General features: G+C 42.4%; 1 protein-coding gene across 1 annotated transcript in view; it reads left to right on the top strand.

Moving 5' to 3' along the window:
• LOC104494897 (transient receptor potential cation channel subfamily M member 3-like) overlaps window positions 1-17,771 on the top strand; it is a gene marked incomplete at its 5' end in the record, with an annotated part of 32,101 nt that extends 14,330 nt beyond the window's left edge. The window contains 4 exons of the mRNA XM_010137793.1: window positions 6,670-6,820; window positions 7,494-7,693; window positions 8,885-9,017; window positions 16,322-17,771. Of these exons, the coding sequence (XP_010136095.1) occupies window positions 6,670-6,820; window positions 7,494-7,693; window positions 8,885-9,017; window positions 16,322-17,771 (1,934 nt within the window). The remainder of the gene's footprint in view (window positions 1-6,669; window positions 6,821-7,493; window positions 7,694-8,884; window positions 9,018-16,321) is intronic.
• Window positions 17,772-24,187: the final 6,416 nt, after the last annotated feature.

Below are 24,187 nucleotides of genomic sequence, written 5' to 3'. Positions count from 1 at the left end.
GCTTACGTATGTGTAAGCCTTGGCAGCGTTTACAGTATCTTCTCCTGGTGGCAGAGAGCATCCACTAAAGCTCTGTTTATGATTCCTTTTTGTCCTGTGTACCACCTTGGGAAAGGGCAATGTTTTCATAATTTATCTTCTGCTTGTGCAGTACCAACCAAGTTTGAACTGAAAAAAGGTGTTGATTTTTCCCAAGCTGGTTAAGGTAATAAATTTACCTATATCACCAGTAATCCCCCCAGCTTAACAGAATTTCAAATGCTCATGCGTATACATATCACATAGCAGATACTTCAGCAGTTCCATGTTCATTTCTTCTTCATGGCTAGCAGAGAATCATCACTGTGGGTGCAGATGAAACTTCTTTTTTATCTTTACTCCCCCACTTTATTTCCAGAGGCAGCATGGCATGCAAGGAAGTAAGCAAATGCCTAAAATCACAAAGCTTCTCACTGAGTTTAGCTTTTTACCCAACTCCCTCATTTTATCCTTTTTCCTTTTCTTTTTTCTTTTTTTTTTTGATTAATTTCATTTCAAAGGCATAATACCTGGGGATACAAAATTTGATCTTGCACCAAAAGTGTAATATAGGGGTGAAAATTTATCCCACTGAACTGTGAGTTCCTTCCACAAGCAGAGTTGTCTGTCCCTCTACACACAGCCATTTACTGATATCATACTAAGTAACTACCGTAGCGCAGTAAACATGGCAACTGGATGAATAAAAAGTTATTGGTAATCTTCTAATGAAATGCTGATTATAGTATGGAACCCCGAAACCTAAGGAATCAAAGTGTCTTTGAATGAAACTTGGGGTTTAAGTATGAAAAGAGGGTGGCAGGCTCCATACCCTGGCGTGAGGCTTTAGGGATAGCCTTATGTGTCATTCATACGCCCAACATTTAAACCTTGCCAAAACATGCAGTGAAATTGTTTTTGAGGCTTATGAAAAGCAAAATTCCTGATGGTTTCAACTCCAGCTGCAAATGTAGATTTGTCGTTCTATCTCTGTCAGCAGTTGTGGCAGAAGTAGTGATGCCAAAATGAAAAGCAGCACTTAGTTCCTCCTTCCTGAGAGACAGATGATGCAGGGAGAGGGAATCTGCCACTCTTTCAGCACAAAGTACGTGCAGTATGTTGTGTCTGTCTGAGACTTGGTTGTCTCAAAAATGTTACCTCTGGAATAGACTGGGAGTGTGAACATCTGGCTGGTGATGCTATACAGTCAAAATGACCTGATTGGCTCACCCAGTCTATTAACTATTTGAAAACCTGATGTTATATATATATATTACAAGTTGTTCTAAGTTCAGTCAGCCACTGTGTTCTTTTTAGAGTACTACAGTGATTGTACCTTCTCAGATAAGCATGATAAGCATGTTCGAAAATTGTTACGCTACCTTTAAACTGCAGTTGAATTTTATAGCTTGGAGCAGATGTAGGGTTTTTTATTATTACTGTTTTAGCAAACCAAAATGATGATTTCTTTGTAGTTTTTTTTATATTTCAGTGTTTAATATTGCTGCATTATTTGCAAGTTTGGGACTCAGCAAAAGTGCTGATCTTGGAAGTGCAAATACATTTGAGCTATGCTCCTGGAGATGATCCTAGTGTCTGAGAAATGTATGAAGAAAATATGCTACCCTAAAATTTCTAACTTACTGTTCTTTTTTTTCACTTTCTGTTGATTTGTAAAGCATGCCATTAAGGCTGACCAGATACAATGTCTGGACACATCTCATCAGCTGGCAGCCTGTCCATGCAGTGGGTCTACTCTAATTTTTATCTCAACGCACAGCACTGTTAAAACACTGGCTAAATGCCGAAATAATGCATGTCATGTACAGTTACGTTTTTGCCCATAATTTCTGGTTTAATTTCATTTTTTAAATACAAGCTAATTGGTTTCTGCATTAGTGTCCTGTTTGCATGGGATCTTGTCTTCATCTCAAAAGGGAGGACAGAATTATATCCTCTCTTCCAGGAGTACGAATACACCATTCAGGGGTGATGTTTAATATTAGAGATGTACATGAATACCACATTCCCACAAATTCCTGACTATCAACCAGCTGGAAAGAGGAAAATCTTTTAGAACTGTGTTCAAATTTTCAGGTAAATTAAAAAAAAAGAGCAAAACCAGTCTCAGAGTAGTTCCTCTCAGACTGGCAGTTCATCACAGCCTCGTTAGCCAGGGTAGGAAGGGGGATCCGAGCCAGTGGACCAGTAATGCCTCACTTTTAGGCTGCCCTTCCTAAGACACTGGAGCCTCGCGCTGCCCGCTGCGACCCGCGGGGCAGCAGCCAGCTGCTCAGCTGCTTCAGCGAACGCCTGTCCGGAGGGAGACCCACAAACGCTGTGAAATCTCTCCCTCGGTTCACCTCACTTACTTTGGCACTATTGTTGGCAATGTTAGCCAAAAAATTCACAGCACAGTTGCCATATGCAGAGAACTTTGTTTTCACCTTACCAAGCTATCTGCTCCCCCAGAATCCTATGGATGAGGAAGTGTATAAGAAATACTGAAGAGGAAAGGGTTGTTGAGAGAGCGAGTGTGCTTCCTAAAAAACGTAGATAGATGACACAAATGGCAACCTGAGAAATGGCAGTCACCTGCAGAAAATCAGCAGCAGACCTGGCGTTTTCCTGTATTCGGAACGCAGAGCAACTGAGAGTGCTGGTAGGCGACACAGGTTTGGCTTGGGCTGGTTTTCAGATTCGCCTGGCGTGTCACTTGTCAGATTTGCATCTGGATTCTCTTTCCAGCTGGCAGTACTTCAAGAGCCATCTGGAATCTGAAGATCAGCCTGAGCTGTGTTTGTTCCCTGTGCCTGCTCCCTTATCAGAAAAACCTTTAGGAAAAAAACTTCAAGAGGAAAAGATGGGGTCTCCTTCTCTGTCACTTGTGCTGCAGGAATGTCAAGTGACCAGAGTGCAGTTGTGTCAGAAGATAAGAGACGATTATACACAGGTTTCAACTATTCAGTCAAGAACTATTCAGAGTATAATTACTACAAAAGACTTTTTTTAAAAGTTTCCTAAATTTCTTAGTCTGTTAGATTTTTTTTTAAGTTCTTGAAGGTTTCTCAGTATAAATGAAAATTTTATACTGAACTCTATACAAACTTAGAGGTTTTGTGATTTCCGTGTCTCCATAGCAGGTTCCTGTAGGGGCTATCGTTTGCACAGATCATTCTGGAATTAGACAGAAGCGAGCAGCTTTGCACAAGAGACAATAAATTATACCAGTGCCCTTTTTTTTGCCTTTTTTTTTTTCATTTGTATTGCAGCTCTGCATCACGGGCAGTATTTTTAGCATTGTTAGGCAAAGACAGAGGATAAAACTTGTGCACAGCCTACGCACCGTTTTGAAAGTCTCTCTGGCCTGAGTTGCAGCAGCGTTCCACTTCCTAGCGCTCCTCTGAGGTTAAATTCTGGGTTCCATTTGGTTGGATATTTCTAAAGGGGGGTGGAAGCAGGAGGAAGAAAGTGCTAGAAAGAACAGAAAAAATACAGGAATTTACTGTAAATTATGATAAAAATACCAGCAGATTGGAGAGACACTTCAGAGTCATTTTTAATGTGGCTGTGGGCAAAAAGCAACACCTGAAGTCATGATGCTGTGGTTAAATCAACTCTGTTGAGACACTGTGCAATTCCCTGGACGTTTCTGCTGGTGAAGAGAGAAATGGGGTGAGACCCAGAGTTCCCAGAGTTCAGGATTTTCTGTCAATGAAGAAGTGGGCAGCCCTAGGCAGGTTCCTTAGCCTTTTTTCAGTATTTACCAGCCTGGCAAGCCGGTAACGTTCCTCAGACATGTGGTTAAAAAATCATATCCTTTGGGTTCACTGCAGATCAAAATTGGTAGGTGTCTATAACAGAGTAATGAAAGTGCATTTAAAATGTCCAAGCTCGAATTAAAAAAAAAAAAAAGATGGGTTAGTTTGTTAGGTAAAAGGCACTTATTGGTTTCCTTGTTCTTTAGAATTGTGTCCATATGAACCCACTGCAAAATTCCTCGTGATTTCAAACAAATGAACTTGTAAAAGCAGTATCCGATTTTACAAGAAGTTTTCGTCAAAGGCACAAAGCTGTTTGGTTACAACTCAGTCCAATTATGGACTTTCTCTGTTCACAATTACTTGGGACCGGCGCAGCTGGAGGAAGAGTCATGACACAGAAATCTGCGGGCGTTGTTTCCCAAGCCCTCCACCCAATACACAGTGAAATTGAGCAGTGCCCTCATCATGACAGTAGTGACAGCAGGGAGACAAATACTCCCTGAGCTCCGCTGCTGCTGCTTTACGCCTGAAACACAGAGGGGATGGATGCGTTACTGCTGTGTGCTCTGCACTGTTTGCTGGCCAGGAAAGAGGAAGGGTTAGGTAGGCAGCAGGAAGGGCCCGTACGGGAAGCGGTAAATAGGAGCTGGGAAGGAAAAATAAGCACAGGAGGAGACTGTGAAAAAGGAAGCGAGAGTTTTGGAAAATATGTACATCCACAGATGTCAGGATGCACTTTGAAAGCTGAGTAAAGTTAATGTATGTAATTGAAATGAAAACTCCATCCATTTATTATTTTCTAAAGCCTGAGTTCAGGACGTAACGTCTGACCTTTATCCAGTGGACTGCACGTACCAGACTGATTCAGTTACCTGAAATGGGCAGAATTTGCTCCAGCAGAACATTTCACTAGAATTAAGTACACTGTGTATTTTTTGATAAAGCAGCGCTGCGGTGTAAAAAGAGTATGCTGTCATACGTGTTAAAACTGGAATGAAAAAGTTTGTGAATAACAAAACGTTACAGCACATACTGCAAAACTACCGCATTTCTCCAAACATCATTTAAAAAGGTCAGACTGTGTTAAACTGAAAGTCAAGAGCAGATCCCCGCAGAGGTGAGAGTCACGGCACTCTGTGGGTGAAAACTCTGGCTGTATGGAGAGCAGAGTGTCACCAGAGTGGGAGCCCTGGGACAGGGCACTGATCAGACGGGGACCCAGCAGAGCGGAGCCCTGCTTGGGAGAGAAGCTCCAGGGGGTGGATGATGGGGTGGGTGGTAAAACACTCCGTCCATACGCGATGTTCTCTTCCATGCATTAGCAAACTGGCTGGTGTGACACAGGTGCTGTGGTCCCAGTTCTGCCAGCTGCAGCCGGCTGCCACCTTGATGGCTGTGCAGGGGTGTGTGCAGATGGGGAGGGCGAAGTGAAGTACCCCAAGATTCTGTAGCAAGGAGGGAAGAGGTGCTTGGGACTCTGCACACTTGGGTGGGGAGGTGAGCTCTCCTGAGTTACCATGACAAAGTCTTGTTGCACCCTACAAACAGAGTTCTGATTTCTTACATATAAAGAGTATCTTCATCACCTAAAAAGAATATCATTGCTTCTTATATTTTGTCCTATAGGGCTATAATCTTTCTATATGTAGTAGCCTAACAGCTATAGGTAGTGCCCAAAATCAAGTATTCGCAGATCACATGAAATTCCATGTGATTGCCAGTACAGATAACACCCTTAGTTGAATCCCATGCTCTGTGAGTCAGGTTCAGAAGAACCTCTTTGAGGAGAAGAAGAAATAGTTAGTATTGGAAATCATGGATTTGTCGACATCATAAGGTGGAATTTTACAAAACATACGGCATTGGCACACGTTGTCTGTGTGAGACTCTCAGTGATACCAGCAGGAACTGAGCCAGTGCCACGCACTTTGAAAATTCCTCTCTTAAACTTCTTTTTGATGGGGACAAGGGAAAGCTAGCTGTAGTGCTGCGCGTTTATTAAGATGGTTTGCTCTGTAAGCCGCTTCTTCAGTTACTGTCTTGAAGAGCTGATTACAAGGCTGCTTAAGATCGCCAGGATTGAGGCTAGAAAGAAATACCTGCACTTACAAATGCCGATCACCCACCACAGCATATGAAGGCATGCACAAAACAAGCAAAGAAAACTATTTCAGAATGCCTTCTCTCTCCTTGCTTCAGTTCTGCAACATGAATACTGAGAACATTTTGGTTCCAGAGCATTCAGGGAAGAAGCAGGTGGCAGCTCTGCTGCCTACATACCCCTTTACCTGGTACAGTAAAGCCTTGATAATCTTCCCCACTGCTTCTAGTCCCTGAAAGCAGAGTCGTTATGAGTATGTCCCAGAGGGACTCAGGGCAGGGCAGTGCACAGCAATAAATATTACTCTCTGATTTACTTACATGTACTTCTTTCTCCTTATCCTGTTTATCCCACCGCTCTCCTTCAATCAAAAAAGACCAAGCTTTCACCATTGAAAAGATAATGCATAAGCTTTTTTCTTTGATAATTTTATTTGCGCAGCCACTAATTACTGCCAGAGTACCGTGGTATTTTAGCTGAATGCAACCAGACAGCTTACTCACACCAGACACGGCTCCTGAAATTTCTGAAGGGCGTATCTTGATACTTGTTGCAAATAACACACAATTACAAGAACTGCGGCTTGTAAAACCTGCAATAGCAAGGACAGACTTCCTGTGGGGAGCATCAATGCCACTGTTATTGGCAGATATTGCTTTGGCAGGCAGGCCTTCATAATTACTCAAATATTCCTTTAAATAGCCCTGAAAAAATAAGATTCATTCTCATTTTGCTTTTTTTCTTTTTTTTTTCCTTTTTTTTTTTTTTTTGCATTTTTGTTCCCAGCTCCTTGTGGTCAAAATGAAACCAGAGAAGATGGCAAAATAATCCAGCTACCTCCGTGCAAGACAGGAGCATGGATCGTTCCTGCCATCATGGCCTGTTACCTCTTGGTGGCAAACATCCTTTTGGTGAACCTCCTCATTGCTGTTTTCAAGTGAGTGACACATGGCGAAGTATGGACTTGGGGGCGATGGACATTGTTCACAGCCAAAGGGGGCTGCTAAGCTGGAGGCTTTGTCTGAGACCCGTTTTCAGAAGATGTGAGGGGGAGAGAGGGAAGGAGGAAGTAAACTGGCTCCAGGGCAAGAGGGAGGTACCAATTTCTTTACTGCTAAGCTGGAGGCTTTGTCTGAGACCCGTTTTCAGAAGATGTGAGGGGGAGAGAGGGAAGGAGGAAGTAAACTGGCTCCAGGGAAAGAGGGAGATACCAATTTCTTTACATTGCCTCATTTTCAAGAACAGACACCCAGTGGGAATCAGGACAGAGAAGCCAAAAAATCTAAAGTTCGGTTATGGCATCATTCACCCCCAATATGGAAAACAAGAATAAAAGTACTCCCCTGTCCTGTTGGGTTGTTTTGTAAGAGTCAGCAGTTGTACAAAGCAGACATACACAGTGGTAAGATACTTTGAAATAGCTGATTGCCGCTGTGCTTTGCTGAAGCACGAATTTACTTATTTCTTATGTTCTTCTTCCTCTTTTTGCAACAAGGAAACGTTTGCCATTGCTACTGAAATGTGTCCAGTTAAGGTGCTGTCACATCGTCTTCAGCAAAGTACCCAAAACCGTTTCAGTGTGATGTTATTTTCCTCTTCTTGCCTTCTAGCAATACATTTTTTGAAGTCAAATCCATATCCAACCAAGTATGGAAGTTTCAAAGATACCAGCTAATCATGACATTTCACGAAAGACCTGTTCTCCCACCACCTCTGATCATTTTCAGCCATATGACTATGATATTCCAGCACCTCTGCTGCAGATGGCGGAAGCATGAAAGCGACCCAGATGAGAGAGACTATGGATTAAGTAAGCCTGAGACAATTTACAGAACGGGGCTTTCCAGTGTCCTTGGTAGTATCTAGTGTTTGACGTGAACGAAGGCTCAGTCCAGCACCTTGATAAGCTTTCCGGGAGGGAACTACCTTTAATGGCAAAAATCTTACCCAAATCAGTGAGTTTTACAGGCATTGCCCAGCCCTTAGTTCTCCTCAGAGAACCTATGAGACTATGCTTATCTGGGATTTTGGGACAGTTATTCCTCACTTCGTTCCTTCAAAGCAAAGGGGGTTGTTTTGCTGTTGCTAGAGCTCTGTTACTGCTTGAATTGTCCTTTCAGTCCATCGCACTTCCAGATCTCAGTTTTATTTCTGAAAATTCAGGGAGAGCTTTCCTGCTTCTTGAGCAAACAGCACGTACTTAACCGCAACGTGGTTTTGCCTAGATAAGGTGAGAGATGGTGAGAAGTAATTATTTTGTAGACAAAATTTCTCTCTTTGACACCAACCTAAACTGGAGGAGTAGTTTCTCCAGACTCTTTAATATGAAGTCCCATAAGCACGACAAAAATCCCGTCAGATTATTTCGATGACACTTTCTTTCCTCTTCTCTATCCAGTTCTTCAAAGCAGAGAATCTCCACCGCCCCCAGTGTATATGCCAGAGGGCAGGAGCTGCGGGATGTGCATCTCCTCCCAGCGTTAGCCATGTCACAGCCCACCTCTCTATGAGGAGGGTGCGGAAGCCATATGGTGGCACTGGCGATGCAAGTGCAGTAAGGCTGCCCTCCTGCCGCTCACGTCGCCCTGTCTGCCACAGCTGCCTGCAGACAGCAGCCCTTGCCATGACAGCAGACCCTCTGTACTCCTGTACTCCTTTACTAGCAGTGTGTGAATTTGATTACATTAGGTTACAGGTGGGCTTTGCCTCCCAGACGTCATTCCAGGTCCTGACCAGCAGCTGTGTTTAGATCTCGTGCAATCAAAATACATTCCTGTTCGCTCAGCATTTGCCTGCCTAAGTGTTTCTGTCTCCAGAATCGTGTATCATTGAACCTGCTAATCTGGTAATTAGCTGCATCTAACTGCTTTCATACCAGAATGCCAGATAAATTTGAAGCCTGCTTTTGAATGTTTAGTCCATGAATGCCACAATAGGAAGAATGTAGTTAATTTCACGTGTTAATCTTTGACAAATTCACATTTTTCCATTGTTTCCACAGAACTTTTCATAACCGAGGATGAACTGAAAAAAGTCCATGATTTTGAAGAGCAGTGCATAGAAGAATATTTTAGAGAAAAGGATGACAGATTCAATTCCTCCAATGATGAAAGAATACGTGTCACTTCAGAAAGGTGCACTTTTTTTGTTTGTTCTCTCATAAGTTGATCTGGAAATAATTTTCTGTTACCATTCTCACCCTTCCTTTCTTTTTCTTGAAACTGGAAACATTTGAGGTATTTTCTAATAAGTCTTAAGTAAAAAAGAGAGCGATAAAAGGTGGTGAAATTTCTTTTCTCTTTTTTTATTCTTTGCTAAAGCAGATTTTCCTCAAAGTTTAGAAAATGTGAATCTTAACCGGTTGTATCAGAACACAACTGACATAGTGAGAAATGCAAATTATTCTTGCATTTCCGTTCTTCAAGCAGAACTTCAGGGCACAAGTGATCAGAACACAATGGGAGAGTAAATGAGAGTTCCCCAGTGAATACTGTGGCTAAAGCAGCGACCTGCTAGCCATTCATTGTTTCAGAAGGGCCTCGCTAGGTCAGCTGGCTTCACTGAGAGCAACAGGGATCTTGACATTAATTTAAAAGGAACTGGACATTTAACCTACAGCAATGAAACACAGGGAGGACAAAGGTAATACGTTAATTTAGCAGAAGTTGCCAGTCTTCAAATTCATCAGTCCTTAAAATTCATAAATCCGTCCATCTGCTGTGGTGCTTCTGTGCTTTCATCACCCAGCAGCTGAGCAACAGTTAAATTTTGAGGACAGTTTGTCGTTTGATTCATAGCGCTGTTACCAATAAATATTTTACAGCAACATCCTGTCAGATATTCATAGACCTCATGAACCACTGAATACGCCATTCCCTGAATCTTCCACTCTAACTTGAATAACAGAGGTCGGGTGAGCTGTCATTGTAATCGATTACACAGATATAATATTCTTCTCCTTATACATAATCTTCTAGCACTGTCCCTGATGCAGATGTGCCTAAAATATGTTTTCTTTAGGCAAAGAAACACACTTTTAATTTGGTTTTGAAACAAATCTATACAGAAGCAGGATTATCAGATATAATATCCTTTAACCATCATCACTACTGAAAACAGCATTCCTAAAACACGTATCTTAGAAAAGGATATTAGAATAGCCAAGTAATCCAGCTCTGCTTGGTCTGGAAGAGCCACAGGAGGAATGAAATGATGGAGGTCTATATAATTATGAGAGGGAGAGGGTGAGTAGGAGTCATGTGTTGTCTCTCCCGGAAGAAGGTAAAGGGGAGCAGCAGATTAATCTAGCAGGATTCCATGTTCAAAATAAACAAAAATAAGTTGGGTTCTTTTCATGCAGGAAGTAGAATAGAGCAAATCCTTGAAAGCTCATGAGGTCTAAAAGAAGCTGCTTATGTCAGCTCTAAGTCTACTCAGGTTCAAACAGAGAACAGACAAGCTCGTGGAAGAGAACTCCAGTGAGGACTGCTAAATACATGGAGATCATATTGAGCCCATGGCGTTCCTGAGCAGAAAATACGTAGAGAATGGAGAACATAATGGAAGAATTACATATGCTTCGAAGTAAGATGGTGAGCTAAACTGATCTGTGGTCCAACAGAGTATATTCTTTTCTAGCGTTCTGAGGGCTCAGTGGTCAGAAAACTAGCTTGAAAATCATAGATAAAGGTTAAAATCTGTTGGGCCATAGCTTTCCTTTTGGTGGCCAAGGAAAGAAGAGGTATGTTCGAAGCCTTTGCAAACAACAAGTAATCCAGCTGGGACCTCCACTACGTTAGGCAAGTGCTCTGAGTCCTTGAAATTGAATGCATAACAGTCTGCCTCTGCACTCTGTGCTGGCCCTGGCTTTTATAGGAAAAGAGCCATTATCGCTAATTTAAATGAATGGCTTAAAGTATCTCATTCCAGAGGAGAGCTCACGATTGTGAATCCTAAATGAAGACAAGCACCTGAGCCCCATAAAGAAAGAGTTCTTTAAAAATCCATTTACCTTAGCTAACGTGGAAACCCGCATGCCCCAGCTCTGTGAGGGAGAGCCAGGTCGCAACCGCATGGGGTGCAGAGGCTGTTCTGGGACCCAAGCACTCTACGAGGACTTGCAGCAATGAAATCCTAGGTGAATGCAGTTTTTGTCTCATAATAGCTCTCGTTTCCTTGCCAAACCAACTGCGATGTTGTGCCACACAAGGTAATTGCAGCTGCTCCAGAGATCTGAAGAATACCTCAAAGATATTTGAGGAATCAGCGCTGTCTAAGTTATAGCACACATTCTAAAAAACGGATGCCACTGTCTGTCATTTTTCCTACAATTTTAAGACCCCCTTGAAATGTTCTTCAGCTAAAATACCAAAATTCTTTTTTCTAACCCGTGGAACATTCAAATATTTAAAATCCATGTTTGCATTTTATAGTTTTTGTATAAGACATCTTTGTACAATTAGTAAGGTGTAAGGCAAAGAAAACAGAGAAGATGCAAGACTACGCAGTTCCTCTTCCGCAGTCCAGTCATTAGCCTGCAGCAGTAGACAAAGCACAATACCTACGATATAGCCATGGGTTATGATCTTAATCCCAGGTTTACATGGTGTAAGACTGAACCAGAAAGCCCTGCAAATGTGAGTGAAGCTCCCCCTGAAGACCTTCTGTTTGCAGGAAGCTGAGGATGCTGTTAGGATCAAGGAGAAGGAAGGGCTGGGACAAGCCCTGTCTTGACAGGAAAACAGCTTCACACTGTAGGTCCAAAGCCTGGAAGAGGGAGTAGGAGGCTGACAATGGAAGGGAAATGGAAGATGGGAACAGAGTCATGCTTCGTGGCTCAGTCTGGCTGAGTCCCAGAGGCAGGTTAGGAGCTCAGTGAAATAAAAGAACAAGAGATCCTCTTTCTTGCTGCATTGACCTGGGTGTAAATGAACGATTTCAGCTAAGCAATCAGCAGCTGGGCTGGGTCAGGACCACAGTGTCTGTCTGACTCACCTACAACAAGCTGCAGATTATGCTTTCACCTTGGAATAGTCCACCGTGGCATCCTGCAAGGCTTGTCTTGGTTCAGCAGTCACTTCTCTTTTAACGACGAACACCACAGAGGTGCCCAGATTTGGCGTCACGTCAAAGAATGTCTCCTTAACCTGATCCTTTCACATTCAGAAATTAAAAACTTGAAATGGCACAATGTTTGTCCTTCCCTGACCCCGGGTACTGAGTAAGTTGGAGCAGCAGCTTACTAGGTAGGATTTCACACAGGCATGTGGAAGTAGCAGCACGTTAGCGATACACGTCAGAGGAAGCGGTTGACTAAGTGGAGAAACACAAAGCAGTACAAAGCTGTAAGGTGTTTCCCTTAACTGCATTAATCAGGTTAGGCAAATCTTGGTGAACCTCCTGGAGACCCACGAGGAAAGCAAAGCTGGACAAATTCACTTAAGTGCAGCAGAAGAATTACAACTTTTCCTGGAGTGGCACATTTTGACCAGCACAGAGACGTGCATAATATGATCCAAAGGCCTTTCCTATTTCTCATGATCTGGCATGTTGCCACTGAAACAATCTCTTTGGTAGGCATTTTTAACACGTGGACAGGTCTCGACCCTTTCAAATCCAGTGGAAAACCTCTTGATTTCAAAGGGAGCATGGTCACACCCTAACAGTATTTTAAAAGCATGTAAGCTGGTTGGAATAGATGTTACGTCATCTTTGGTACTATATGGTATCCATTACTACTACATTACTGCAGCATCTTAACACTTTGTAGTCTGTAGTGCAATTACATTAACAGCATATGTGTGAAAGAAGACATCTTCATGTCAGAGATGGCAGGTTGAAGAGCACCGGAATAAATAGGTTTGAGTTATTAAAAGGGCTGCCACTGAGCCTGCCAGATTTGGCCATGCCTGCGGAGTGACAGTCGGAAAGGCCTGTGAATCCAGCAGCATCTCTCTATGGTCACAAAGAGTTAAGTGGTCTTAGGCTCCCGATGGGAATGCAGCCCGGACAACCCAACGGTCCTTAGCCTGCAGAAACCTCCACGCCTGGGAAGACTGGCTAGCCACTTGCATCAGCAACGCTTTACCAAGAGAGCTCAGGCAGGGTACCAACAGCCTGTGACAGGCTTGGGAGCTGCTGTCTGTGTTTTACTAAAATAAAACCGTTCTACAGTCACCTGTAACAGGCAAGGTGGATACCCCTGTAAGTGAATTTCAGTGTCTACAGTCTTTGTGGCAAATGAAGAGGATTTTGAAGTATAAATGATGCCTCTTCCAAAAAGGGTGCCTTACTCCCGTTAAATCATTACTTCAGTCAAATTATTAGTGAACTGATGTGCAAAGTTTAAGCATGAATATAACCCAAATGAATGCCAGCAAAAGCCGTCAACTCCCAAGCCACAATTAAAAAGGCTTGTCACAAGTAATTTAAAATCTTTGTCAGGTTCCTAGTTCTGACCTTCTGGTTTTTTCCTGGTTACTGAACATTGTCCTCAGATAGTCCATGTTTGTTTCACTATTAGTGATTTTTGAGCTTCAGCAGAACACAGCTGATACCCATTTCACATGTGGCCACCTCTTCTTCCATTCTCATTCCCATCTCTTGGAATGCCTTGGCACCTTCTCATACTTCGGATAAATCTTGCAGTAAGGAAGAAGCGCAGGTGCTATGGAGACAACGTACTTGGGTATTGTCAAAATTGCCAAGAGCTTCATACTATCTTCAATACATGTGGGAAAAATCCAAAGAAAAACTCGGGCATTCTTGTTTTGAAATAGTGTTTTAATTATAGCGGTTTCTGAAGGAATTACAGCTCTAGCTGTCTATTCACTGAGTGCAAGATCATCCAACAATTTGGGAAAATAGAAAATGTCACTTATTAAAAGCACCAGACTATGACTGTATTTCTGCAGAACATATCCTCTTATGTCTGCAGTGCCTGGCTGGTGATGAGATTTTATCATGTTTCTAGTAGGATTACTCCCAGAGCACGCTGCTGTCTTGTGTGATGAATGATTGCAGAACTGAACAGCAAATTAGCATAAAAGAATATCATTGATTAAAAGAATAAATATTTGTTAAAAAAAACGAGAGTGGAGGAGTGGCCAGATGCATGTATATAACAAAAGGTGACTAAATTCAGCTAAATTTGGGTCGGGAGATCATCATCACTGAGGTTTTCTTTCTGTGAATAAAATTAAATAGTCAGGGCCAATCCAGTGTAAATGCATGTATGTATGTCTCAGTGAACTGTGCACATCTCTGATTATCCCTGGTTTCTGAACCCAGACTGCACTATCCATATCTATTCTGTAATAATTTCCCACTACTGTCAATGCAATCACATCGATGGTTACTTCCATAGTGACCCACAGACCGTGTAACTCGAAAGTCTCTCTTGGCCAACAATACCACCAGTCTTACACTCTGTGCCTGTAGCAGTAGCTAACAGATTATGTTTAGGGGAGGCAGGACAAATGTATGAACACGTACCAGCAAGGTATGACTCTAGGTTCTTCTCAGGATGCATTAGTTGTGTTCAGTAGCATCACGTAGCCCTCACGTGAATGCAAGATGCAAAACTTACTTCACTGTGGACAGTTCTACTGATACTGCAGATACAAATATGTAGCCAAGTGCAATAATTCAGCTGGCTATCTTTGTCTTTAAAGTTATTTCACTTGTGAATATGTCTGAAAGCCAGGAGAAAAAAAACCACAAAAAACAAAACAACTCAAGACTCTCTAGTTAGCTTCACAGAACGTTTAAAAGTCATTCTAGTTCTTGGGTAACTGATTGCTTTTTGCTGGTCATAATCTGAGCATTATCAAATAAAATCCAGGAGGTTTCTCAAATTATTCTGTATGTCTGACAGCCCTAAACTTGTGATATTGTACTCGTTCGTCATCTTGAAAAGGTTATTACAGCGTATGAATGTGTGACGAGGCACTCAATTATTACCTGATAAAAATTTCAAAAGTATGATTGTTTTTGTAAAATAGCAGTTCAGATAACTGATAACATGAGGGAAAATTCAGCTGCCTCCCATATAAACTGCTGTCTCAGTATGGAATTATATACCGTGCTTGTGTTAGTAGTAATCTGGTTGTTGTTTGGGTTTTTTTCCCTGTTGGAAAATCAACTATTAACACAGACTACCCAAAGCACAATCACAGTAATGGAGCTATCTTAGTGCATGTGCCCTGTTGTAGGCGGTGTTAGCTCTGATCAGTCTTCTCCTCTCTGCAGTTCTCGTGTGTACTTTACTTGATATTACCTATATTCAACACAATAGTTGATACATGTTTTCCTACAAGGGCTGCTCCGAAAGTGATTCCTCCTGTTTTATCGTGCTGTCCCACGCCATCAGAGGCGGGTGTTGGTGGTCTGGCAGTAGAGGTTGAACCTTCCCACCAACATCCCATTAGATTTTGTTGCTGTGTGACAGACGGCAGCAAAGGGACACACTGACAACACGCCGTCTGACGTGGACGTGTGTGTGGAGCAAAGGAGTGTCACTGGATTCCTCTGTGCGGAAAGAATTGCACCCCTGACACTGATCGACCCTGCTGAACGCTGATGGACTCCAACCAGTGGGTGTTGACATGGTGAGGTGGTGGGTGCCGTGTCAGCTGTGGTGGCAGGGACAGTGGGTCCCCTCTGCTGGTGCAGATTTTCGAATGAGTGCAGCACACAGGCTCTTGTTCATCGCTGGGGAAAATGCACAGCCCGGGATGGGGACTGTGTTGAAAACAGCGTCTTGTAGCTGAGAATTTGCTCTGTGGAACAGTGTTGTGGTGCTCGTGGTGTCTGTGGTAGTTTCCATGGAAATACGAGGTAAACAGGAGGCATTACTTCTGGAGTGACCTACATATATACCTGAGCTAAAAAGCAATCAGAGAACAAAGAAAATATCTCAGGTCCACATAGCACTAGCTGGTGTAAATCTGGGATGAACACAAGGAAAAAATATCGAATGTTACCCACTTTCTACAGGATATTGCCTGCTTCCATTACTTCATTTAGTTCTGCAGTTAACCGCAGTGGTCCTGCCTCTGGCACAACTGGGGACAGCATCCTGTGGCATCTGTTCTACGAGTGTCATTCACCCGTAACAACCTAATTACAAGTTTTGGCAGCAGAGAGTTGGCAAATCATAGTAACACTTTCGTAATAACCCCTGTCCCTGGGGGTAGGGCACACCAAGCCCCCCTCTGTGTTATGCGGCAGACACCTCTGGTTGAATCCACTGGAGTAGTTTCCTGAGCGAGTAGTAGTCATTTGCTGAACCCCTCTTAGCAGGGTTTTGAAGCAGATGAGGTGGTGTAGATTAGCTCTGAATTTTAAGGCCTATTTGTTCCTATTTGTTTTGGTGACTTATTAGATGAACATCACTGCTTTGTAGAAATTAATCTGTTTAATTCTTCCCTTTTTTAAGGGTAGAGAACATGGCCATGCGACTGGAAGAAGTAAATGAGCGAGAGCACTGCATGAAGGCCTCTCTACAGACCGTTGACATCAGGCTTGCACAGCTGGAAGACATGATGGGACGAATGGTGACTGCCTTAGAAAAACTGACCGGCATAGAGAGAGGCGAAACGACCAAGATACGATCCCGGACCTCATCTGACTGTACTGACACAGCCTACATTGTGCGGCAGAGTAGCTTCAACAGTCAAGAAGGAAACACCTACAAACTTCAAGAGAGCATAGATCCCACGGGGGAGGAGTCCATGTCCCCAACGTCTCCTACGATCATGCCCCGCATGCGAAGCCACTCTTTCTATGCAACAAATATGAAGGACAAGTGTGGGTTGGAGAAGTTTGAAAGCATTTTTAAGGAAAGGTCTCCAAGCCTGCATCGGGCTATCAGTTCCCACTCAATAGCAAAAGAAGGAAAGGTTCCCTTAGCCCCTACCAGCACTTTGTCGATTGCCCCAGACTCCAGAAGGCCTTCGTCTTGTATAGACATCTATGTTTCTGCCATGGATGAGATGCATTCTGACACCGAGCCTCTCGACAGCTCCATAAATGTTCTTGGTACCAGAGATGCAGCTCTGCAGGCTCACATAGCCTCCTCCATTCTAGCTAACAGTGCATACATTAGCAGTACACCTGGCGAAAAAATTTCTGGCCCGAGTCTTGATTATGAGGAAACCTCTGGAATAGAAACAAGAGCATTTTCTTTAGACTATTCACAAATCACAGATTGCCAAACCACCTGGGATTCAGACCCTCCCTTGTATCACACCTTAGAGCGATCTAAAAGCAGCCGTTACCTGGCTACAACTCCATTTATTCTGGAGGAGACACCAATTGTGAAATCTCACAGTTTTATGTTCTCTCCATCTCGAAGCTACTTCAGCAGCCTTGGCGTCCCGGTCAAGACAGCAGAGTACACAAGCATTACAGACTGCATAGACACGAGGTGTGTGAGCGCTCCCCAGGCCATCGCCGAGAGGGCCAGCTTCCCTGGAAGTCTCGGGGGCAAAGTGGAGGACTTGGGATGCTGCCACCCAGAGAGAGAAGCTGAACTAAGCCATCCGAGCTCTGACCACGAGGATATTGAGGCCAAAGACAAGAAAGGGATGCCCTTATCTCCTAAAGATGGCAATGCTACAAGAACTCTGGCCAACAGCATCCCAGTTCCAAAAATAGAGCGGGCCAACAGCTACTCTGCAGAGGAGTCCAACACACTGTATGCACAGCACACGCGGAAGAGCTACTCCATCAGTGACAAACTTGACAGACAGCGGAACGCAACAGGCCTGCGAAACACCTTCCAGAGGAGTAAGTCCTCGAGGCCAGAGAGCAGAGGAGACAACCTGTCCATGAGGAGACTGTCGAGGACGGGAGCCTTCCGCAGCTTTGAAAGCAAGCACAGTTAGGCCTAGGCAAAGCTCCCTGGCAGTCTGAGTCATCTGCTCTCCAGTTCGTTTTTCCTCAGCAGTATTTTAAAACCATCGCGTCACCGTGTGTCAACCCCAGCTGCCATTAGCCACTGGTCTGGGGACCACACTGTCAGTCTCGGAGTTGCCCACCGAGTTACTGCATCTTGACCCAGTTGACATTTGCACTTAAGGAAAAAGGGAGAGGTGAAAGCTTTACAAAGACTTCAGTAAATAACAGGAATAACAAGCCCCCTGTATTAAGTCACAAGAAATAAACTAAAAGATTGAGAAGTCTGCCTTATTAGAAGGCATCCTAACATTCGAGTTTTTAAGATGCAGTTAACTGGCAAAAAGAGAGGTACAAATTAGATGTTCTAAACTTCAGTCACAACTTCTTTTTCATCTGTTTCACCATTGTGATGCCTGATGAAAAGCATTTGTTATTTCTGTAGGAACTGGCAGCAAACAAACCTAGTTTCCCAAATCCCTTGCATCCCACAGTCGTGGAAACAAACGAAGATGAACAAGACAACAACAATAACATTCACTTGTCTCTTTTTGTATCAACTTCTAGTGCCACAAAAAGTTTATATTTTCAAGAGCAGAAAGGGAAATGAAATGCCTTTTGTACTGCAACTTAAATGGAGGAAGAATTTATGTTAAAATATCAGGTGTTTTCCTGTATAAAACAGGCATTCTAGCACAGCTGAGCAAGCTCAGGATGAATGTAATTAAGCGGAATAGTATATATTTATTTTTTTACCACATTTGTCATCAGTATGTTGTCTCACTAAATCAAAGGATGTGATGGAACAGTAAGAACTGGGTGATCAGAGCAGAGCACAGTAATATTATCAGATTCTCACTGCTCCATTTAATTACGTATACAAAGTGGGGAGATTTATTCACCAGGCTGCTACCAGGCTTTTCCTGCTGTTCCATTTGAGCTGCCAATTTTTCACATCATTTCCTCACCTAAAAATATACCATTTTTTTTTTCCTCTGAACATTTCAAAATATTCAAGATTGATCAAGCAGTCTGAATCCAGATTAATGCCGTTAGACTGAAGTTGCTTAAGGGAAATGTTCTTGGCAGAGGACTGGAAAACACTAAAAAGTATATATGCTTTCAAGGTAAGTCAGAGAACCAAAGTGAAACTGCGGGTGTCTGTAAACAACAAAAGCCATCGGTTGCGACCAGGCTTCCACCTTTCAGCAGCGTATCCCACAGCGTGTATTGTAACAGGATAAAGAGTATCTGAACGGTAGCACAGGTATGGATTTTGGTTGGAGACAGTCATTACGCTGCTGACCCTATCCGCATTCCCCAGGATCCACAGTGTCAACCAGAGTTTCAGACCTCTCACGAGAAGATATCACGGTGGTCGCAAGCAGAGGGGAATGCAGAAGATAGGAAAATGGTGGAGAAGCATAAACTGCAACTGGATCAAAATTTCACATCCTGTATGAAGGCACAACTTTTAAGCTTGTAAAGAGTTGAAACTAGTGCTGTTAAAAATTAAAACATCTCTACAATGACCAACATCTGTGTAGACCAGCTCCTTTTTGTTATTAAAAATTAACGATTGAGTGGGGTACCCATTATTTAAATGGGAATTACCTTCCCAATCTCTAGGGCAGCTTTGAAGACGCAGGCTGACATTTTGTGACTGGGATCTCACCCTGAGCACCGTGTGAGAGCTAAGTCTGAAAGGCAACAAATCCAGACATAAAAATATTCATCAGCCTCAAGGAAAGAGGCAAAGAAGGTGAAAACACTTAGGTACAGAGTCACTACATTGAAAAGTTCAGGAGACAAAGAAGTGCGGCATGGGGACTTTAAACACGGTGTGTTTCCTAAGTCCTGCACCAACACATTCCTTGCTTTCCTCTGTTTGATCAGGCTTTCAATGAGCTGAACTCCGCCAAGACACCGTGTTTATCCAATTGCCTTGCAGCCCATGTGCAGCGTTACCGTCACATGGCGACACCGAGAAAGGTCAGACACCTTTCTGTGCGTTATGGAGCACACTGGTGACAGGCTGATTGTTGAGCAATAGCAAAGTGCCCAGGGGCACAGGAACTTGCGTTCAACAATCCGCTTCAAATGTGCCAACTTTTGTTAGCAGCCTTTTCCTAAGGTTTCTCCAAATATGTCTATCCTTGGTGAGTAGAGGGGGATATTGTCACTTCGTTTTCTTTGTTACTTTTAAGAATGTCTGCTAAAACTGTTCATGGACTCTTCCACCTTCACCGTATTACTGGCCTACTCTAGAGGAACTTCAGATTTGATATCAATTCTTCAGCAGCGCTTAGTGAATTAGTTCAAGGCATAGGGCTCTCCTCTGGGGTGGGTCTCATTGCTTAGTTTGTCAGGGTAAAGGAATTTGCCAAGCCCAGAAGCTGTATAAATGTTTAGGATACAGCACTTTATTGATCTGGAGCACACATTCCAGGTAAAATGAGACAGGACACTTTATTTACCTCTTAAAACTTGCCATTATATATCAAATGTAAATTCAGATGTTAGACGTGTGATTGCAAGATGTCAGAACAGTACTTTTCCTGAATGTTTCCCGTTTATTCTACCGCGTGGTGTCTATAGAATATATTATGATGGATGTTAGATTATTTTGTCTTCACGTGGTTTTTAAACGTGGCATCAAACTGCTCCTTTTTGAATTTGATGATAAAACACCCATTCCTTGCAATGGGACCAGATTTCCCACTCTCAATGTTACGACCATTTAATGAGAGCAGAGGTCTTTAACCATCCATCATCATGTAGCTATAGCATGTGCCATATGACATGTCCTGTATCAAAGGATAGCTTATGAAATAGATATATATGCACACATATATACATGTATCCCATATATAAAGCAGTATAGTTGTGACATGTGGTAACATTAGTGAACGTTACAGGGCAGTTTTACTATCACGTTATAAGGTCTTGTTTGTAAATCTGTAACATTCAATAAAATAGCACATGTTGCTTTGAGTATTAAGTTCCACTATCCAGTTATTAGCTTACATACGGAATATGCATTTCTGGTCACAGTGTGTAAGTTCGGTGTTTTTCACACATTTCTCTGTATAGCTCCACTTAAATGTCTGTATGAGCTGATGTGTAAACCTTTAACGAGCCACTGCGGGCTGTGACAGGTGAGTTGTGGTAGCGTGAAAGATGAACTGGCATGTTATGCAAAAGACTATAAGATAAATTAACTTTGACAATATTTTGAAACTCAACTGAACTTAGCTGTTTGTTTACATATGCTGGCCGACTGAGGAAGCGGTGTACAGTATTTTATAAGTATTTTCCTATAGTAATCTCTTCTGTTGTTTCCAGTTTAAGTGATGCTATTCTACAGTTGGGGTATACACTTGTCCTAGGTGTTGGATTATAGCACATTATTCTTTCACAATAACAGTGTGATATGACTGAAGTAGTTGCTCTTCCTTACAGTCCAGTCTTTCTTTGTGTCAATGAAAATGCATGCATTGTTCCATGAGTTTTTTTGGACTACTATGAGATTTAACATTTTGCTATTGCCTGCCTGTAAAGATGAATCCAGTTAGGAATGAATTCAAGCTTTTGGATGTTTACATTATTTCCATTATGTTTGATCTTTAGCAAAGTAAAGTGATTTTTTTATTATTTTTAAATGACAATTGTGTTTTATGAAATTGAAATACTCAACACAAAATGCGAACCTACAGCAGTGCTCAGACATTTGGCTCTCTCTTTTTTTGGAAGAGATAAGGTGCTACATTATTGTTCTTAGCACAAGTGCCAGTTAACAAATGGCAGTGAGGGGATAATTTGAAAATATAATTAAAAACCAAAACATCCATTCATCCACATAAGGAAATCCCTCTGGGTTCCAGATATAGATTGCTTTTTTTTTTTTTCATTTTCCATTTATAGATTTTTTGGTAAAAAAAAAAAACAAAAACAAAAACTGATTTGTACCTTTTGTGGAATGGATAGCCTTTTGTCAGGGGATAAATATCTTAGTTAGGTATATTTTTTGTATGAGAAGAAAATGATTTGTTTCTTAGAAATGTCAGTGCATGGAAAATGCAACTACACAAATAACTGCTCAGAAAAAGTGCTGGTAGCAGCACACAGCCTTAGTCCAATGACTGCAGTCGGAGCAAACACGTATCTGTCCTGAGAGAAGAAGTTATCAAAGGTATTAGCTTAGAGTGAGCCAGTGAAACAAAATTATCTCTAAATTCATGGTGCAAATTCTCAAAACAAGCATAACTGTCTTGTTATGTTGCTCAGGTTTCATACTTAAGAGAATCTGATAATCACCAGAAGGGAAAACGTGAGCTGGTTGTTCCTGGATTTCCCTAGGAATACTTAAGTAGTTGTGATGTCTCCCCCCACTTAAAAATAATGGTATGTTTGCATTTTTGCACAAATACTCACAGTTGTTTCCACAAAGGCCACATTTTCGGTTCTTTTAAAAGACACCAGGTACAGATCACCTTTTTCAAACGAAATAGGAAAGCTTGCTAGCATGAATTCCCCGTCATCCACCTCGAGTGACAGCACAGTCCAAACCGGGCAGAAGTAAAGCATTGGGGGTGTCTGCGTCCCTAACGAAACCCTTCGTTCCTCAAGACAGTATTCACTGGCCTTGCCACGTGCTGGCATACAAGCAGTGGTGATGCATGCGGACGGAGCGAGCTTCTGCACCCCGGTGAGAGTGACCCTGCTTTATAGCCAGCCGGTCACAGGGTGAGCAAGGACAGGTCACACAGGCGGCTTCTCTTCCCAGAGGTAGACCACGATTACGGAGTTACTGATGCTGATGCAAATCTGCAGAAAACCCATGGATCTCGGTGGGGCGCTCTGACTTCTGTCAGAGGATGGATTTGTTCTGCATTTTGACCTCTGTATTACTTTGAGTCATGGCACACATTATCCTAAATCATCGTCATGTGGGAAGTCTAATGACTGAGCCATTGAGCCAGACCGGCCGTGAAATAGTCTCTGACCTTTTCAGTTTTTGCTCTATGCTTTCAGATCTCTTGTAGAGCCACACAGTACTTATTTCAAAAAGCTATTAGGAAAAAAATGTTTGATTATGAAATTGCTGCTGTTTCTGCTGCAGGGAGGTGATAACTCTTGTTTATTTTAGTATTTGGTGGGGAGGGGGAGAGGACAGAAGTGGGAATTGGCTGTGAAATACAATTTTATGCCTGCACAAGAGTAAATTGTATTGAAGTTACAACCTTCTTCCACCACTGCAGTTGTTGTACATGAGGAGAGTCTTTATGCTGCTACTGCTGTCTGGAACAGTGTTTGCAATATACTATACTAATAGCTATTTAATCGTTTTATTATTTGGGCTATCATTTCTAAGTGTATAACAATCATTTATAAAGGGAGAAAAATTATTAAAATGTCATTTTAAAAAAATTCCTACTAATACAAAGCTTTTCAAGTATGGTTTGTCTAAATGTATATCACTAGGGGAAATGGTCCTTTCCAAAGGTCTACTGGATTCACAATGCACTTTTAGACTGTGTTTAGATACGTAATAAAAAGCAGAAGTTGGCAATTACAACAGCAGAACTTTCTGAACTTTCTGTAACTATTGTTTTGCAATAAAAAAAGATATGTAGTTCAAAACATCTGTTCTTACCGGAGCATTTATTTGTGGTCATTTGCTTTTAAAGCAACAAAGCAACCATGCCATGGCAGCTGCTTTTCTCTATGATCTCTCAGCTCTCTAGTTCTAAATTTACAGCTTTAAAGAAAACCAAAGAGTTTACCCTACTGCACACAGACATTTTTAATGCTGTAAGCTATTTCCACCTCTGAGATGAGGTCTCACTCAGGTGTCCCTTATTCTAGCCAATATCAGACCCCAGTTTGAATCGAGACAGACACATTTCTCAGGGTGTTTAAATAAAAGGAGGGCATACTTTCTTTTATTTGTCGCTACCATTTCAGCAAGAGGGGAAACATAAGCATCTGTTGGAGATCCTCTCTCAATTACTTCCACATAGGCTGGTAGAAGATGCTCCTCTGTATGGCAGTCTCCCCAGGTGGGTGGCATTGCTGGCTCTTGTAGCTAAAGCAGGTTCATTAAAAATGAAGGGCTCCAAGCAGTCCGCTAATACCTATGACCTCCTCTGAGCTGGTACCTCGCTTTCCTCAGAATGGAGTCAGCATCTCTTCATGCAGCTACAGCCAGCTCTACTTCCTCACAAAAATGTTGAAAAAATGGCGCTGACACAAAATAAGCTCCTCTGAGCTGGTACCTCGCTTTCCTCAGAATGGAGTCAGCATCTCTTCATGCAGCTACAGCCAGCTCTACTTCCTCACAAAAATGTTGAAAAAATGGCACTGACGCAAAATAAGCCAAAGTCAGGATCTGCTGCCTCCACAA

This window comes from Buceros rhinoceros, unplaced genomic scaffold (assembly GCF_000710305.1).
Source record: "Buceros rhinoceros silvestris isolate BGI_N320 unplaced genomic scaffold, ASM71030v1 scaffold37866, whole genome shotgun sequence".
NCBI classification, from domain to species: Eukaryota; Metazoa; Chordata; class Aves; order Bucerotiformes; family Bucerotidae; genus Buceros; species Buceros rhinoceros.
Note: the sequence above shows the minus strand (reverse complement) of the source record. Positions and strands in the feature narration are given on the sequence as shown.